At 34.2% G+C, this 20,127-nt stretch overlaps 2 protein-coding genes and 1 long non-coding RNA gene across 3 annotated transcripts in view; 2 read left to right on the top strand and 1 right to left on the bottom strand.

Annotated features, from left to right (window-relative positions):
* Window positions 1-20,127, bottom strand: part of LOC135529584 (NLR family CARD domain-containing protein 3-like) — a 168,096-nt gene that overhangs the window by 26,218 nt on the left and 121,751 nt on the right. The gene's annotated exons all lie outside the window — the stretch shown is intronic.
* On the top strand, window positions 343-3,143 carry LOC135529587 (uncharacterized). Its single transcript, XR_010453732.1, has 3 exons — window positions 343-582; window positions 1,828-1,908; window positions 3,064-3,143. It is a non-coding gene; the product is annotated as an uncharacterized LOC135529587 (long non-coding RNA).
* The window catches only part of LOC135529583 (NACHT, LRR and PYD domains-containing protein 12-like), a 37,251-nt gene continuing 21,416 nt past the window's right edge, over window positions 4,293-20,127 (top strand). Inside the window, 2 exon segments of the mRNA XM_064958245.1 lie at window positions 4,293-4,414; window positions 10,460-10,600. Of these exon segments, the coding sequence (XP_064814317.1) occupies window positions 10,476-10,600 (125 nt within the window). The 5' untranslated portion in view covers window positions 4,293-4,414; window positions 10,460-10,475.

Genomic DNA, 20,127 nt, shown 5'->3' with positions numbered 1-20,127 from the left:
CCTGCTGCCCCGTCACACACACACTCCTGCTGCCCCGTCACACTCACACTCCTGCTGCCCCGTCACACTCACACTCCTGCTGCCCCGTCACACACACACTCCTGCTGCCCCGTCACACTCACACTCCTGCTGCCCCGTCACACTCACACTCCTGCTGCCCCGTCACACACACACTCCTGCTGCCCCGTCACACTCACACTCCTGCTGCCCCGTCACACACACACTCCTGCTGCTCAGTCACACTCACACTCCTGCTGCCCCGTCACACACACACTCCTGCTGCCCCGTCACACACACACTCCTGCTGCTCAGTCACACTCACACTCCTGCTGCCCCGTCACACACACACTCCTGCTGCCCCGTCACACACACACTCCTGCTGCTCAGTCACACTCACACTCCTGCTGCCCCGTCACACACACACTCCTGCTGCCCCGTCACACACACACTCCTGCTGCCCCGTCACACACATACTCCTGCTGCTCCGTCACACACTCATGCACGCTCCCTGATTTTCCGTCTTTTCTCTTCGTGACAGACCGGGGTTGATGTCGGGAAAGGACATTTTCCTGTCGTTAAAGGGTGAGATACATTTTTAAAACCAGTGATTTAATTACAAAATATTTAGTACAAACGTTTTAAAGACTTGTTAGAATTAATGACCAAATTGTACTACTATTTAAACATGCATCATTAGTGTTTTATGTAAAAATATTGGAGGCCTACAGTTGTACATTATTAAAAACTTTATAACATACTATTGTAGGAAAGACTATAAATTGCTTCTGAGAATCTACGTCTAACAGTCGCTTACCAATCACTTATGTCCAGTAGACTTCAGAAATATCTATTAGGAGGGATTCACTTATTCACATCTCTTTTTTAATCTGTCCTGGCAGCTAAATATTCGGGGCTGTGGGTTACATTTACATTTACATTTAAGTCATTTAGCAGACGCTCTTATCCAGAGCGACTTACAAATTGGTGAATTCACCTTCTGACATCAGTGGAACAGCCACTTTACAATAGTGCATCTAAATCATTTAAGGGGGTGGGGGGGTGAGAAGGATTACTTTATCCTATCCTAAAGCTGTGGTAACATAGTGTTAAAGTATATGCTCCACGTTCTGTCCCTAACTAGGAGGTGTTTCGAGACTTTTTTTGTTTTATAATGGTTACATGTTCAGTTCACACCCCTGCATTCTATATTATAAAGTAGGCTGTTGGTCTTTGAGGTCCGTTATGTCAATTTGCCTTTATACATCTCATTGACCTACTGTCAACTCCCTCAGTTGTAAACATCTACAATAATCATTAGACGTACGCGAGTTATCATACCCCGTGTCGGGGTTTGTACAGAGTTGGTTAAATCCGCTCTTTTGCTCCCCACTTACGTGGGTAATAATCTCCAAGCTGCTCTAAGCGGTGATGTTTTTGATGTCTCTAGGTTCATCTCTAGACTGTTGAATGAGGCCAGTTACAACTTTCTGACAAAACCTTTAAAGGTAGTTTGTGAAACCATTCAGTCGTGGATGTATGTAAAACATATTTAACACGTATTGCAGGTTACAGAAGCCTCCTGTTGTACTATGAATCCCCCCTCATCCCTGTTAGATCTTGATGTGTTGGCTCTCTATGTATGTACATGTTTATAATCCACATAGTGTGAATATTGTTTTCCATAAAGTTAATAACCCCCCTAAACCCCCTCTTCCCCTATCGTTAAAGCGTGAGATACATTTTTAAAACCAGTGATTTAATTCAAAATATTTAGTACATACATTTTAACACATGTTATAATTCCAAAATGTTTACTATTTCTTACAGATAAAGGGTCCGGTTAGCCCTGACCATTATCCGTTTCCAATTCACCAACGCAAAGGCGCTTGCCCGATCCATCAAAACTCCGTAAGTTTTCCCTCCCTGTGTAGATCAACCGTCCTGCCTGTAAATCCTGGGTATGCCCACATCATTAATTAATAAGATGTGTAGAAAACTGTTTAGCCATAGTTAAAGGCCTTTCATAAAGAGGCTGTCATGATTGCCTGTGCCTCATGTTTAACACCTATTGCTTGTTACCGAATACTACTGTTGAACATTTAATATCCACTAGCAGATTTCGTCGCATTTGCACAAATTCTGTCCTGTTACTGTGGTCTTTTTAAAAGTCAATAAATATGTGTGTAAAGTGTACATGTTTGTTTCACTGTAGATTTGTTTAAGCCCTCCTAGAAACACCTAATTTCATCATCCCACAGCATTAATTAATAAGATGTGTAGAAGCTGTTTAGCCATAAGTAAAGGCCTTTCATAAAGTGGCTGTCATGATGAACCCGAATCTGAAATGACCTTTAGGATCTTTTCTTTGGGGTTCTAATCTCCCCAGGTGTGCAGGCCCTGCAAATCCTTAGGCTGGAGCCATCTGGAAGCTCTGTGCCTGTACATATAAAGAGAACTAAATAGGAAACTAGGCTGAGAAACATTATTTAGATGGCTGTTTAATTGTTGTTTAAAGCTTGAAATGGACACAATGCCAAGGGACCTTGTTTCTACACACACACACACACACACACACACACACACACACACACACACACACACACACACACACACACAAACACACACACACACACACCTGCTTCATAGATAACAACATAAGGACAATACAACTGGGTGGTGGCCATACACGTTCCAAAAGTTCAAACACTCAACCAACCCCCCCCCCCCCCCCGTTCAACCAGACCCCTAGACATCAATCACCATGACTACTTCAAAGGATGCCATATAGATATAAAATGACACACCCTCTTACACGTGACCACAGGAACAGGATGGCCTGGCCGGAGGCCCATATTTGGACATGCACACGTCATCATGACACAGGGTCATAAATCAATTACTTTGACGCGTGCCGTCTACTTTAATCTCTCTCACATGATATTTTGCCACGGTCACGTTTGATTTCTCGATCGGAAGTGGTATTAAGAATAGGTATTTATTTAGTATTTACAGATGCTCAAAAGGAGCCATTTGAAATAGATTCTGACTGTGTTCGTCCTTCAGCTTGATGTGCCTGGTCTGAGGCTCACTCACTTTGGAACTCAATAGTGAGTGTTACAACCGAGGACAGACGTGCTTCAGCCATCAGCAGCCCCGTTCTGTGAGTTTGTGTGGCCTACCATTTTGTGCCTGAGCCGTTGTTTCTCTTAGATGTTTCAACTTCACAATAACAGCATTTACAGTTGACTGGGGAATCTCTAGCAGGGCAGAAATGTGATGAACTGTGACTGTGCCACGTTGAAAGTCACTGAGATTTTCATTAAGGCCATTCTACTGCTAATGTTTGTCTATGGAGATTGCATGGCTGTGTGCTCGATTTTATACACCAGTCAGCAACAGGTGTGGCTGAAATAGCCGAATCCACAAATTTGAAGGGGTGTCCAGATACTTAGTTTATATATATAAAAATTAAGTAACCTTTATTTAACTAGGCAAGTCAGTTAAGAAGAAATTATTTATTACAATGACGGTCTACCGGGGAACAGTGGGTTAACTGCCTTGTTCAGGGGAACAGTGGGTTAACTGCCTTGTTCAGGGGAACAGTGGGATAACTGCCTTGTTCAGGGGAACAGTGGGTTAACTGCCTTGTTCAGGGGAACAGTGGGTTAACTGCCTTGTTCAGGGGAACAGTGGGTTAACTGCCTTGTTCAGGGGAACAGTGGGTTAACTGCCTTTTTCAGGGGCAGAACAACAGATGTTTACCTTGTCAGCTCCTGTTACTGTCCCAACGCTCTAACCACTAGGTTACCTGCCGCACCAAAAGTGTAATATAGTGTAATATGCACATACATGTATACTAACTGGACACAGACGCACATATCACGTCTACGTTGGTTTGCTAAACTCATGCGCAGAAACACATTATTGGGTCTACCGGTCGTCTCACGCCGAAATGCACATGTGCAGTCCGTCAAATCAATGACACTACTTCGATATAAAGTCATTTTTGACTCAGATAATAACGTGCCAGTTTGTTACTTTCACGAAGTTGGAGTAAAAACATGTTCAAATACTTAATTCATTGGCTCCAATCTAGGTTTTGGCTTTTAGATTTCAAGAAAATGTACGACTAAGGAATCATTTTTCACTTCTGACTTCTCAAACCCCAAATCACGGCATCGGTTGACTTCCTCCAGGTTGACTTCCTCCAGTCTTCTTCCCAGCGGTCCCGGTAGACTCGGGATGTTGCGTCTGGGTTTAGGAATTCTGGTTATGTAATTTCCTCATGAAGTTGAAAGTAAGTTTGCAGGCGAATGCACTTACAGAATGGATGTTGAAACTGTGGCGCACATTTCTCGGCAACATTAGAAGTCTGGTAAAAGTATTGATTTGAAGGAAAGACGAGCAGATTCTGGTAAGTCTAGATGCAACATACAAACTATTATAAAGTTTGGTCGTCATCAGACATCTAATAGTCAAGATTAGGTCTGATCTATGATCACTGATCATCATGTGTGTAGTGCTGGGAAGAACTTTCACTTTGAGAATACACGAAGAAAATATTCTGATCAATTCTAAATAAATTATATTTAATTACCAGGTGAATGGTAACGTCACTGTTACAAAAAATATACCAATTTCTAATAAGATTTTTAGGACGGTTAGCTGAAGCTGAATAGTAAAAAAAATGGAGGATGGATTTGATCCATCTTCTAAAACAGGGCTCTCCAATCCTGTTCCTGGAGAGATACCATCCTTTAGGTTCCCATTACTATTCAAAACTAGCAGTCCTGATTAAAATAATGAGTTGGTTTATAAGATAAATCATGCTATTTACAACTGGGATTGGAGTGAAACCCTACAGGAGGGTAGCGCTCCAGAAACAGGGTTGGAGAGACCTGTAATGAAAGACTATTCAATAGAATACACATGTCGATACAAACGTTGCTGTAATAAATTATGACGTCATTTACATTGTTTGCTGCGCTCCCTCACCTAAAAACATACATCACTGTTTATCATGCCGACCGACCTGATGGCCTCCGTTGAAAATGTTGTAAAAATATCAGGCCGAGGCTACATTCTCTGTCCTGCTACTGGTAGGACTATAACATTATGTGAACTGATCTGAACAGGTTTAGGCTGGTCATCTATGATATGTAGGTTATATACAGTACATTCTCTGTCCTGCTACTGGTAGGACTATAACATTATGTGAACTGATCTGAACAGGTTTAGACTGGTCATCTATGATATGTAGGTTATATACAGTACATTCTCTGTCCTGCTACTGGTAGGACTATAACATTATGTGAACTGATCTGAACAGGTTTAGACTGGTCATCTATGATATGTAGGTTATATACAGTGCATTCTCTGTCCTGCTACTGGTAGGACTATAACATTATGTGAACTGATCTGAACAGGTTTAGACTGGTCATCTATGATATGTAGGTTATATACAGTACATTCTCTGTCCTGCTACTGGTAGGACTATAACATTATGTGAACTGATCTGAACAGGTTTAGACTGGTCATCTATGACATGTAGGCTATAGCTGAGGTATAGACCTTGATCTGCATATCACTAACAAACTGCTATTATACATGATAACCTAGTCTACTTTACATAATATAACATCTACATATCACTAACAACCCACTACTATACATTATAACCTAATCTACTTTACATAATATAACATCTACATATCTCTAACAACCCACTACTATACATTATAACCTAGTCTACTTTACATAATATAACATCTACATATCACTAACAACCCACTACTATACATTATAACCTAGTCTACTTTACATAATATAACATCTACATATCACTAACAACCCACTATTATACATTATAACCTAGTCTACTTTACATAATATAACATATCACTAACAACCCACTACTATGCATTATAACCAAGTCTACTTTACATAATATAACATATCACTAACAGCCCACTATTATACATTATTACCTAGTCTACTTTACATAATATAACATCAATTACTTGCTGCAAAAAACCTTTCTGAATGGATCAATGATTTCCCCCTCAGATCAATCAATCAATGTCAATCATGTCCGTTTAAGCCCTTCTGTCTATATTCTCAGAAACATTTAGAAAAAAACAGATTGAAAGACAATAAATAGCCACTTTTAATGAATAAAAATACGCGTGAGACATGGCCTTATGTTGCTGTACTGTCTATAACTACCTTAACAAACAGTGACTTATTATTATTATTATTATTGTTGCTGTACTGTCTATAACTACCTTAACAAACAGTGACTTATTATTATTATTATTATTGTTGCTGTACTGTCTATAACTACCTTAACAAACAGTGACTTATTATTATTATTATTATTATTGTTGCTGTACTGTCTATAACTACCTTAACAAACAGTGACTTATTATTATTATTATTATTGTTGCTGTACTGTCTATAACTACCTTAACAAACAGTGACTTATTATTAGTATTATCATTGTTGCTGTACTGTCTATAACTACCTTAACAAACAGTGACTTATTATTATTATTATTATTGTTGCTGTACTGTCTATAATTACCTTAACAAACAGTGACTTATTATTATTATTATTATTGTTGTTGCTGTACTGTCTATAACTACCTTAACAAACAGTAACTTATTATTATTATTATTGTTGTTGTACTGTTTAGAACTACCTTAACAAACAGTGACTTATTATTATTATTATTATTATTATTGTTGCTGTACTGTCTATAACAACCTTAACAAACAGTGACTTATTATTATTATTATTATTATTATTATTGTTGCTGTACTGTCTACAACTACCTTAACAAACAGTGACTTATTATTATTATTGTTGTTGTACTGTCTATAACGACCTTAACAAACAGTGACTTATTATTATTATTATTATTATTGTTGCTGTACTGTCTACAACTACCTTAACAAACAGTGACTTATTATTATTATTGTTGCTGTACTGTCTATAACTACCTTAACAAACAGTGACTTATTATTATTATTATTATTGTTATTGTTGTTGCTGTACTGTGTATAACTACCTTAACAAACAGTGTGTAACGGCGTTCTTCGTTTGTCGCAAGAAAGTCGGACCGAAATGCAGCGTGTTGGTTACTCATGTTCTTTAAGGAAACAAATAACGGAACTATACATGAAATAACTAATAAATACAAAACAACAAAACGGAACGTGAAACCTATTACAGCCTATCTGGTGAACACTACACAGAGACAGGAACAATCACCCACGAAATACAAAGTGAAACCCAGGCTACCTAAATACGGTTCCCAATCAGAGACAACGAGAATCACCTGACTCTGATTGAGAACCGCCTCAGGCAGCCAAACCTATGCAACACACACCCCTAATCAGCCATAATCCCAATAACTAAAAAACCCCACTAAGATATACAACAAACAATAAACCCATGTCACACCCAGGCCTGACCAACTAATTAACTAAAACACAAAATACTAAGACCAAGACGTGACAGAACCCCCCCCCCCTAAGGTGCGGACTCCCGAACGCACCTCAAAACCATAGGGAGGGTCCGGGTGGGCGCCTGTCCATGGTGGTGGTTCCGGCTCGGGACGTGGACCCCACTCCATGAATTTCATAGTTCCTCCCCTTCGCGTCCTGGGATGATCCACCCTCGCCGCCGACCATGGCCGAATAGTCCTCACCCAGAACCCCACTGAACTGAGGAGCAGCTCGTGGCTGAGGGGCAGCTCGGGACTGAGGCAGCTCGGGACTGAGGGGCAGCTCGGGACTGAGGGGCAGCCCAGTACTGAGAGGAAGCCCAGTACTGAGAGGAAGCCCAGTACTGAGAAGAAGCCCAGTACTGAGATGAAGCCAAGCCAGGCAGTTGAATCCGGCAGATCCTGGCTGACTGGCGGATCTGGAAGAGTCTGGTTTACTAGCAGATCTGGAAGAGTCTGGTTGACTGGCAGATCTGGAAGAGTCTGGCTGAATAGCAGATCTGGAAGAGTCTGGCTGACTGGCAGATCTGTAAGAGTCTGGCTGACTGGCAGATCTGGAAGAGTCTGGCAGACTGGCAGATCTGGAAGAGTCTGGCTGACTGGCAGATCTGGAAGAGTCTGGCTGACTGGCAGATCTGGAAGAGTCTGGCTGACTGACAGATCTGGAAGATTCTGGCTGACTGGCAGATCTGGAAGAGTCTGGCTGACTGGTAGATCTGGAAGAGTCTGGCTGTCTGGCAGATCTGGAAGAGTCTGGCTGACTGGCAAATCTGGAAGAGTCTGGCTGACTGGCAAATCTGGAAGAGTCTGGCTGACTGGCAGATCTGGAAGAGTCTGGCTGACTGGCAGATCTGGAAGAGTCTGGCTGACTGGCAGATCTGGAAGAATCTGGCTGACTGGCAGATCTGGAAGAGTCTGGCAGACTGGCAGCTCTGGCTGCTCCATGCAGACTGGCAGCTCCTTGCAGACTGGCAGCTCTAACTGCTCCAAGCAGACTGGCAGCTCAGGCTGCTCCGAACAGGCAGGAGGCTCCTGCAGCGCTGTAGAGGAGGAAGGCTCTAGAAACGCTGAACAGGCGGGAGACTCCGACAGCGCAGGAGAGGGAGAAAGCGCTGGCTGCGCTGAACAGGCGAGGCGCACTGAAGGCCTGGTGCGTGGTACTGGAACTGGTGGTACTGGATCGAGGACACGCACAGGAAGCCTGGTGCGGGGAGCTACCATCGGAGGACTAGTGTGTGAAGGTGGCACAGGATGGACTGGACCGTGAAGGTGTACTGGAGAGCCTGAGAGCAGGACTGGCAAAGGACGTGCAAGGCTAGGTAGGTACACAGGAGGCCTAGTGCGTGAGGCTGGCACATTTTTCACCAGCTGACTAACACGCACCTCAGGACTAGTATGGAGCGCTGACCCAGGTGCCATTAAATCCCCGACACGCTCCGTCGGACGAATCTTGTACCTAAAGCACCAAACTAGCAACTCCCTCATTACTCTCTTCTCCAATTTCCCCATTAACTCCTTCACAGTCTCTGCTTCGCTCACCTCCAACACCGGTTCTGATCTCCTCCTTGGCTCCTCACGATAAATAGGGAGAGTTGGCTCAGGTCTGTCTCCTGACTCAGCCACTCTCCCTCTGAGCCCCCCCCCAAGAAATTTTTGGGGCTGATTTTCTGGTTTCGCTCTGCACCGCCGTGTCACTCTTTTCGACTCCATTCTCCTACAGCCCTCTTCGCACTGCTCCAGCGAATCCCAGGCGGGCTCCGGCACTCTCTCTGGGACGGCCGCCCAACCGTCTATTTCTTCCCACGTCGTATACTCCAAGCCTCTACTGTCCATAACGTCCTCCCTTCGCTGCTCCTGCTGCCTGTTAACACGCTGCTCGGTCCGTGTGTGGTGGGTGATTCTGTAACAGCGTTCTTTGTTTGTCGCAAGAAAGTCGGACCGAAATGCAGCGTGTTGGTTACTCATGTTCTTTAAGGAAACAAATAACGGAACTATACATGAAATAACTAATAAATACAAAACAACAAAACGGAACGTGAAAACAATTACAGCCTATCTGGTGAACACTAACACAGAGACAGGAACAATCACCCACGAAATACAAAGCGAACCCCAGGCTACCTAAATACGGTTCCCAATCAGAGACAACGAGAATCACCTGACTCTGATTGAGAACTGCCTCAGGCAGCCAAACCTATGCAACACACACCCCTAATCAACTACAATTCCAATAACTAAAGAACCCCACTAAGAATTACAACAAACAATAAACCCATGTCACACCCTGGCCTGACCAACTAATTAACTAAAACACAAAATACTAAGACCAAGGCGTGACATTATTATTATTATTGTTATTGTTGTTGCTGTACTGTCTATAACTACCTTAACAAACAGTGACTTATTATTATTATTGTTGCTGTACTTTCTATAACTACCTTAACAAACAGTGACTTATCATTATTATTATTATTATTGTTGCTGTACTTTCTAGAACTACCTTAACAAACAGTGACTTATTATTATTATTGTTGCTGTACTTTCTATAACTACCTTAACAAACAGTGACTTATTATTATTATTATTGTTGCTGTACTGTCTATAACTACCTTAACAAACAGTGATTATTATTGTTATTATTATTACAGACAGTTGCCATGGAGATGAAATGTCACTACATGTTCATGTGTTGCATTAAATCACCTGACTGTTGCTATGTCTGTTTTATTTCTCAAAGAGATAATGAATAAATGAGAACAATTTACATTCAAAAATTACTGTGTTAATCACAACCAACATGTTGGATCTCTGTTTCGTTGTCACTGTGTTAACCACAACCAACATGTTGGATCTCTGTTTAGTTGTCACTGTGTTAACCACAACCAACATGTTGGATCTCTGTTTAGTTGTCACTGTGTTAAACACAACCAACATGTTGGATCTCTGTTTTAGGGGACAGTGCTCTAAAATGAGTCTCTCTGGGGAGAGAGAGGAGGGACCTGCCTCTAAAAGGCGTCTCTCTGGGAAGAGAGAGGAGGGGGGCCATGCCTCTAAAATGTGTTTCTCTGGGGAACATGACACCAAAGCTAAGAGGTGAGATGAGAATTTTTGAAATAATTATGAAGAGTTTATTTCCAAAATGCATCACATCTGTTTTTTCATCGGAAATGGTTGCTCATGGGTACCTTCAAAATTGATGTTCTCAGATTTTTAACTGATAGATTTTAGATGGCTATATCTTTATTAAATTATTATTATTATTAGTTAATAGATTTTAGATGGTTATATCTTTATTAAATTATTATTATTATCAGTTAATATATTTTAGATGGGTATATCTTTATTAAATTATTATTATTATCAGTTAATATATTTTAGATGGGTATATCTTTATTAAATTACTATTATTATCAGTTAATATATTTTAGATGGGTATATCTTTATTAAATTATTATTATTATCAGTTAATAGATTTTAGATGGGTATATCTTTATTAAATTATTATTATTATTATTATTATTATTATTATTATTATCAGTTAATAGATTTTAGATGGGTATATCTTTATTAAATTATTATTATTATCAGTTAATAGATTTTAGATGGTTATATCTTTATTAAATTATTATTATTATCAGTTAATAGATTTTAGATGGGTATATCTTTATTAAATTATTATTATTATTATTATTATTATTATTAGTTAATAGATTTTAGATGGTTATATCTTTATTAAATTATTATTATTATCAGTTAATAGATTTTAGATGGGTATATCTTTATTAAATTACTATTACTATTATTATCAGTTAATAGATTTTAGATGGGTGTATCTTTATTAAATTATTATTATTATCAGTTAATATATTTTAGATGGGTATATCTTTATTAAATTATTATTACTATTATTATCAGTTAATAGATTTTAGATGGGTGTATCTTTATTAAATTATTATTATTATCAGTTAATATATTTTAGATGGGTATATCTGTATTAAATTATTATTACTATTATTATCAGTTAATAGATTTTAGATGGGTGTATCTTTATTAAATTATTATTATTATCAGTTAATAGATTTTAGATGGGTATATCTTTATTAAATTACTATTACTATTATTATCAGTTAATAGATTTTAGATGGGTGTATCTTTATTAAATTATTATTATTATCAGTTAATATATTTTAGATGGGTATATCTTTATTAAATTAATATTACTATTATTATCAGTTAATAGATTTTAGATGGGTGTATCTTTATTAAATTAATATTACTATTATTATCAGTTAATAGATTTTAGATGGGTATATCTTTATTAAATTAATATTACTATTATTATCAGTTAATATATTTTAGATGGGTATATCTTTATTAAATTAATATTATTATTATTATCAGTTAATATATTTTAGATGGGTATATCTTTATTAAATTATTATTATTATCAGTTAATAGATTTTAGATGGGTATATCTTTATTAAATTATTATTATTATCAGTTAATATATTTTAGATGGGTATATCTTTATTAAATTATTATTACTATTATTATCAGTTAATAGTTTTGAGATGGGTATATCTTTATTAAATTATTATTACTATTATTATCAGTTAATAGTTTTGAGATGGGTATATCTTTATTAAATTATTATTATTATCAGTTAATAGATTTTAGATGGGTATATCTTTATTAAATTATTATTATTATCAGTTAATATATTTTAGATGGGTATATCTTTATTAAATTAATATTACTATTATTATCAGTTAATATATTTTAGATGGGTTTATCTTTATTAAATTACTATTATTATCAGTTAATAGATTTTAGATGGGTGTATCTTTATTAAATTAATATTACTATTATTATCAGTTAATAGATTTTAGATGGGTATATCTTTATTAAATTATTATTATTATCAGTTAATAGATTTTAGATGGGTATATCTGTATTAAATTACTATTATTATCAGTTAATAGTTTTGAGATGGGTATATCTTTATTAAATTATTATTATTATCAGTTAATAGATTTTAGATGGGTATATCTTTATTAAATTATTATTATTATCAGTTAATAGATTTTAGATGGGTATATCTTTATTAAATTATTATTATTATCAGTTAATATATTTTAGATGGGTATATCTTTATTAAATTATTATTATTATCAGTTAATAGATTTTAGATGGGTATATCTTTATTAAATTATTATTACTATTATTATCAGTTAATAGATTTTAGATGGGTATATCTTTATTAAATTATTATTATTATCAGTTAATATATTTTAGATGGGTATATCTTTATTAAATTACTATTATAATCAGTTAATAGATTTTAGATGGGTATATCTTTATTAAATTACTATTATTATCAGTTAATAGATTTTAGATGGGTATATCTTTATTAAATTATTATTATAATCAGTTAATAGATTTTAGATGGGTATATCTTTATTAAATTATTATTATTATCAGTTAATAGATTTTAGATGGGTATATCTTTATTAAATTACTATTATTATCAGTTAATAGATTTTAGATGGGTATATCTTTATTAAATTATTATTACTATTATTATCAGTTAATAGTTTTGAGATGGGTATATCTTTATTAAATTATTATTATTATCAGTTAATATATTTTAGATGGGTATATCTTTATTAAATTATTATTATTATCAGTTAATATATTTTAGATGGGTATATCTTTATTAAATTATTATTATTATCAGTTAATAGATTTTAGATGGGTATATCATTATTAAATTATTATTATTATCAGTTAATATATTTTAGATGGGTATATCTTTATTAAATTAATATTACTATTATTATCAGTTAATATATTTTAGATGGGTGTATCTTTATTAAATTAATATTACTATTATTATCAGTTAATAGATTTTAGATGGGTATATCTTTATTAAATTACTATTACTATTACTATTATTATCAGTTAATAGATTTTAGATGGGTATATCTTTATTAAATTATTATTATTATCAGTTAATATATTTTAGATGGGTATATCTTTATTAAATTATTATTATTATCAGTTAATAGATTTTAGATGGGTATATCATTATTAAATTATTATTATTATCAGTTAATATATTTTAGATGGGTATATCTTTATTAAATTAATATTACTATTATTATCAGTTAATAGATTTTAGATGGGTGTATCTTTATTAAATTAATATTACTATTATTATCAGTTAATAGATTTTAGATGGGTATATCTTTATTAAATTATTATTATTATCAGTTAATAGATTTTAGATGGGTATATCTGTATTAAATTACTATTATTATCAGTTAATAGTTTTGAGATGGGTATATCTTTATTAAATTATTATTATTATCAGTTAATAGATTTTAGATGGGTATATCTTTATTAAATTATTATTACTATTATAATCAGTTAATAGATTTTAGATGGGTATATCTTTATTAAATTACTATTATTATCAGTTAATAGATTTTAGATGGGTATATCTTTATTAAATTATTATTATTATCAGTTAATATATTTTAGATGGGTATATCTTTATTAAATTATTATTATTATTATTATTATTATCAGTTAATAGATTTTAGATGGGTATATCTTTATTAAATTATTATTATTATCAGTTAATATATTTTAGATGGGTATATCTTTATTAAATTATTATTATTATCAGTTAATATATTTTAGATGGGTATATCTTTATTAAATTATTATTATTATCAGTTAATATATTTTAGATGGGTATATCTTTATTAAATTATTATTATTATCAGTTAATAGATTTTAGATGGGTATATCTTTATTAAATTATTATTATTATCAGTTAATATATTTTAGATGGGTATATCTTTATTAAATTATTATTATTATCAGTTAATATATTTTAGATGGGTATATCTTTATTAAATTATTATTATTATCAGTTAATAGATTTTAGATGGGTATATCTTTATTAAATTATTATTATTATCAGTTAATAGATTTTAGATGGGTATATCTTTATTAAATTATTATTATTATCAGTTAATATATTTTAGATGGGTATATCTTTATTAAATTAATATTATTATCAGTTAATAGATTTTAGATGGGTATATCTTTATTAAATTACTATTACTATTATTATCAGTTAATATATTTTAGATGGGTATATCTTTATTAAATTATTATTATTATCAGTTAATAGATTTTAGATGGGTATATCTTTATTAAATTATTATTATTATCAGTTAATAGATTTTAGATGGGTATATCTGTATTAAATTACTATTATTATCAGTTAATAGTTTTGAGATGGGTATATCTTTATTAAATTATTATTATTATCAGTTAATAGATTTTAGATGGGTATATCTTTATTAAATTATTATTATTATCAGTTAATAGATTTTAGATGGGTATATCTGTATTAAATTACTATTATTATCAGTTAATAGTTTTGAGATGGGTATATCTTTATTAAATTATTATTATTATCAGTTAATAGATTTTAGATGGGTATATCTGTATTAAATTATTATTATTATCAGTTAATAGATTTTAGATGGGTATATCTTTATTAAATTATTATTATTATCAGTTAATAGATTTTAGATGGGTATATCTGTATTAAATTACTATTATTATCAGTTAATAGTTTTGAGATGGGTATATCTTTATTAAATTATTATTATTATCAGTTAATAGATTTTAGATGGGTATATCTTTATTAAATTATTATTATTATCAGTTAATAGATTTTAGATGGGTATATCTGTATTAAATTACTATTATTATCAGTTAATAGTTTTGAGATGGGTATATCTTTATTAAATTATTATTATTATCAGTTAATAGATTTTAGATGGGTATATCTGTATTAAATTATTATTATTATCAGTTAATAGATTTTAGATGGGTATATCTTTATTAAATTATTATTACTATTATAATCAGTTAATAGATTTTAGATGGGTATATCTTTATTAAATTATTATTATAATCAGTTAATAGATTTTAGATGGGTATATCTTTATTAAATTATTATTATTATCAGTTAATATATTTTAGATGGGTATATCTTTATTAAATTATTATTATTATCAGTTAATATATTTTAGATGGGTATATCTTTATTAAATTATTATTATTATCAGTTAATATATTTTAGATGGGTATATCTTTATTAAATTATTATTACTATTATAATCAGTTAATAGATTTTAGATGGGTATATCTGTATTAAATTACTATTATTATCAGTTAATAGTTTTGAGATGGGTATATCTTTATTAAATTATTATTATTATCAGTTAATAGATTTTAGATGGGTATATCTTTATTAAATTATTATTATTATCAGTTAATATATTTTAGATGGGTATATCTGTATTAAATTATTATTACTATTATTATCAGTTAATAGATTTTAGATGGGTATATCTTTATTAAATTACTATTATTATCAGTTAATAGATTTTAGATGGTTATATCTTTATTAAATTATTATTATTATTATTATCAGTTAATATATTTTAGATGGGTATATCTTTATTAAATTATTATTATTATCAGTTAATAGATTTTAGATGGGTATATCTTTATTAAATTATTATTATTATTATTATCAGTTAATATATTTTAGATGGGTATATCTTTATTAAATTATTATTATTATCAGTTAATAGATTTTAGATGGGTATATTTTTATTAAATTACTATTACTATTACTATTATTATCAGTTAATAGATTTTAGATGGGTATATCTGTATTAAATTATTATTATTATCAGTTAATAGATTTTAGATGGGTATATCTTTATTAAATTATTATTATTATCAGTTAATAGATTTTAGATGGGTATATCTGTATTAAATTACTATTATTATCAGTTAATAGATTTTAGATGGGTATATCTTTATTAAATTACTATTATTACAGCATGTCCTCTTTTTCAGGATGTGGCCGATTTTAAAACAGCCAGAATATATTTTTAAAATAAGAATCATTTTTTTTTATGACATTGTTTCTAAATGGCTGCCGGGTAATTGCGTGAATTGAGTGCAATGCTGTACAGGTTGACTGAATTGCAAACCAAATGGACAGGTCTAGCTCATTGATTATCTTCGTATTACGTATTTTAGCCTTAACCCTAATTATAGGGTAAGGTAGCCTCGAACACTTTTAGAAACTATTTTAGTATGAATATTATGTTAGTAAATACCATTATAGTACAAAATAGCATTTAGATTATTTTGTTACACATTAGTTATATTTTTCGAATGGGGTTTGGACAGATTTGAAATTGTCGTGGGATAAGTGGAGCAGGTTTGATACTGATCTAAGGAATTAACAAGAAAAATACACTATATTTCTCAGCTGCCTCACCAATGTCTGTAGGTGAATTAATAACTTTTAATTGCTGAATATTTCCAATAGATGGCAGCATAAGACCACGAAGCATCAGTTATAGGTTATAGGCTACAAGCAGCAATATGATGGACCACGCAGCATCAATTATAGGTTATAGGCTACAAGCAGCAATATGATGGACCATGAAGCATCAGTTATAGTCTACAAGCAGCAATTTGATGGACCATGAAGCATCAGTTATAGTCTACAAGCAGCAATATGATGGACCATGAAGCATCAGTTATAGTCTACAAGCAGCAATATGATGGACCACGCAGCATCAATTATAGGTTATAGGCTACAAGCAGCAATATGATGGACCATGAAGCATCAGTTATAGTCTACAAGCAGCAATATGATGGACCATGAAGCATCAGTTATAGTCTACAAGCAGCAATATGATGGACCATGAAGCATCAGTTATAGTCAACAAGCAGCAATATGATGGACCATGAAGCATCAGTTATAGTCTACAAGCAGCAATATGATGGACCATGAAGCATCAGTTATAGTCTACAAGCAGCAATATGATGGACCACGAAGCATCAGTTATAGGCTACAAGCAGTATTTGACCATGAAGCATCAGTTATAGGCTACAAGCAGCAATATGATGGACCATGAAGCATCAGTTATAGGCTACAAGCAGTATTTGACCATGAAGCATCAGTTATAGGCTACATGCAGCAATATGATGGACCATGAAGCATCAGTTATAGGCTACAAGCAGCAATATGATGGACCATGAAGCATCAGTTATAGTCTACAAGCAGTATTTGACCATGAAGCATCAGTTATAGGCTACAAGCAGCAATATGATGGACCATGAAGCATCAGTTATAGTCTACAAGCAGTATTTGACCATGAAGCATCAGTTATAGTCTACAAGCAGCAATATGATGGACCATGAAGCATCAGTTATTAGCAACAAGCAGCAATATGATGGACCATGAAGCATCAGTTATAGGCTACAAGCAGCAATATGATGGACCATGAAGCATCAGTTATAGTCTACAAGCAGCAATATGATGGACCATGAAGCATCAGTTATTAGCAACAAGCAGCAATATGATGGACCATGAAGCATCAGTTATAGGCTACAAGCAGCAATATGATGGACCATGAAGCATGAGTTATAGGCTACAAGCAGCAATATGATGGACCATGAAGCATCAGTTACAGGCTACAAGCAGCAATGTGATGGACCACGAAGCATCAGTTATAGTCTACAAGCAGCAATATGATGGACCACGAAGCATCAGTTATAGTCTACAAGCAGCAATATGATGGACCACGAAGCATCAGTTATAGTCTACAAGCAGCAATATGATGGACCACGAAGCATCAGTTATAGGCTACAAGAAGCAATATGATGGACCATGAAGCATCAGTTATAGTCCACAAGCAGCAATATGATGGACCATGAAGCATCAGTTATAGTCTACAAGCAGCAATATGATGGACCATGAAGCATCAGTTATAGTCTACAAGCAGCAATATGATGGACCATGAAGAATCAGTTATAGTCTACAAGCAGCAATATGATGGACCATGAAGCATCAGTTATAGGCTACAAGCAGCAATATGATGGACCATGAAGCATCAGTTATAGTCTACAAGCAGCAATATGATGGACCACGAAGCATCAGTTATAGGCTACAAGCAGTATTTGACCATGAAGCATCAGTTATAGGCTACAAGCAGCAATATGATGGACCATGAAGCATCAGTTATAGTCTACAAGCAGCAATATGATGGACCATGAAGCATCAGTTATAGTCTACAAGCAGCAATATGATGGACCATGAAGCATCAGTTGTAGTCTACAAGCAGCAATATGATGGACCATGAAGCATCAGTTATAGTCTACAAGCAGCAATATGATGGACCATGAAGCATCAGTTATAGTCTACAAGCAGCAATATGATGGACCACGAAGCATCAGTTATAGTCTACAAGCAGCAATATGATGGACCACAAAGCATCAGTTATAGTCTACAAGCAGCAATATGATGGACCATGAAGCATCAGTTATAGTCTACAAGCAGCAATATGATGGACCATGAAGCATCAGTTATAGGTTACAAGCAGCAATATGATGGACCATGGAGCATCAGTTTTAGGCTACAAGCAGCATGTGACCACGAAGCATCAGTTATAGGCTACAAGCAGTATTTGACCATGAAGCATCAGTTATAGGCTACAAGCAGCAATATGATGGACCATGAAGCATCAGTTATAGGTTACAAGCAGCAATATGATGGACCATGGAGCATCAGTTTTAGGCTACAAGCAGCATGTGACCACGAAGCATCAGTTATAGGCTACAAGCAGTATTTGACCATGAAGCATCAGTTATAGGCTACAAGCAGCAATATGATGGACCACGAAGCATCAGTTATAGGCTACAAGCAGTATTTGACCATGAAGCATCAGTTATAGGCTACAAGCAGCAATATGATGGACCATGAAGCATCAGTTATAGGCTACAAGCAGTATTTGACCATGAAGCATCAGTTAAAGGCTACAAGCAGCAATATGATGGACCACGAAGCATCAGTTATAGGCTACAAGCAGCAATATGATGGACCATGAAGCATCAGTTATAGGCTACAAGCAGTATTTGACCATGAAGCATCAGTTATAGGCTACAAGCAGCAATATGATGGACCATGAAGCATCAGTTATAGGCTACAAGCAGTATTTGACCATGAAGCATCAGTTATAGTCTACAAGCAGCAATATGATGGACCACGAAGCATCAGTTATAGTCTACAAGCAGCAATATGATGGACCATGAAGCATCAGTTATAGTCTACAAGCAGTATTTGACCATGAAGCATCAGTTATAGGCTACAAGCAGCAATATGATGGACCATGAAGCATCAGTTATAGTCTACAAGCAGCAATATGATGGACCATGAAGCATCAGTTATAGGCTACAAGCAGCAATATGATGGACCATGAAGCATCAGTTATAGGCTACAAGCAGCAATATGATGGACCATGAAGCATCAGTTATAGGCTACAAGCAGCAATATGATGGACCATGAAGCATCAGTTATTAGCAACAAGCAGCAATATGATGGACCATGAAGCATCAGTTATTAGCAACAAGCAGCAATATGATGGACCATGAAGCATCAGTTATAGGTTACAAGCAGTATTTGACCATGAAGCATCAGTTATAGGCTACAAGCAGCAATATGATGG

This window comes from Oncorhynchus masou, unplaced genomic scaffold (assembly GCF_036934945.1).
Source record: "Oncorhynchus masou masou isolate Uvic2021 unplaced genomic scaffold, UVic_Omas_1.1 unplaced_scaffold_1188, whole genome shotgun sequence".
Taxonomy (NCBI): Eukaryota; Metazoa; Chordata; class Actinopteri; order Salmoniformes; family Salmonidae; genus Oncorhynchus; species Oncorhynchus masou.
This window is presented reverse-complemented; position numbering and strand designations above follow the sequence as displayed.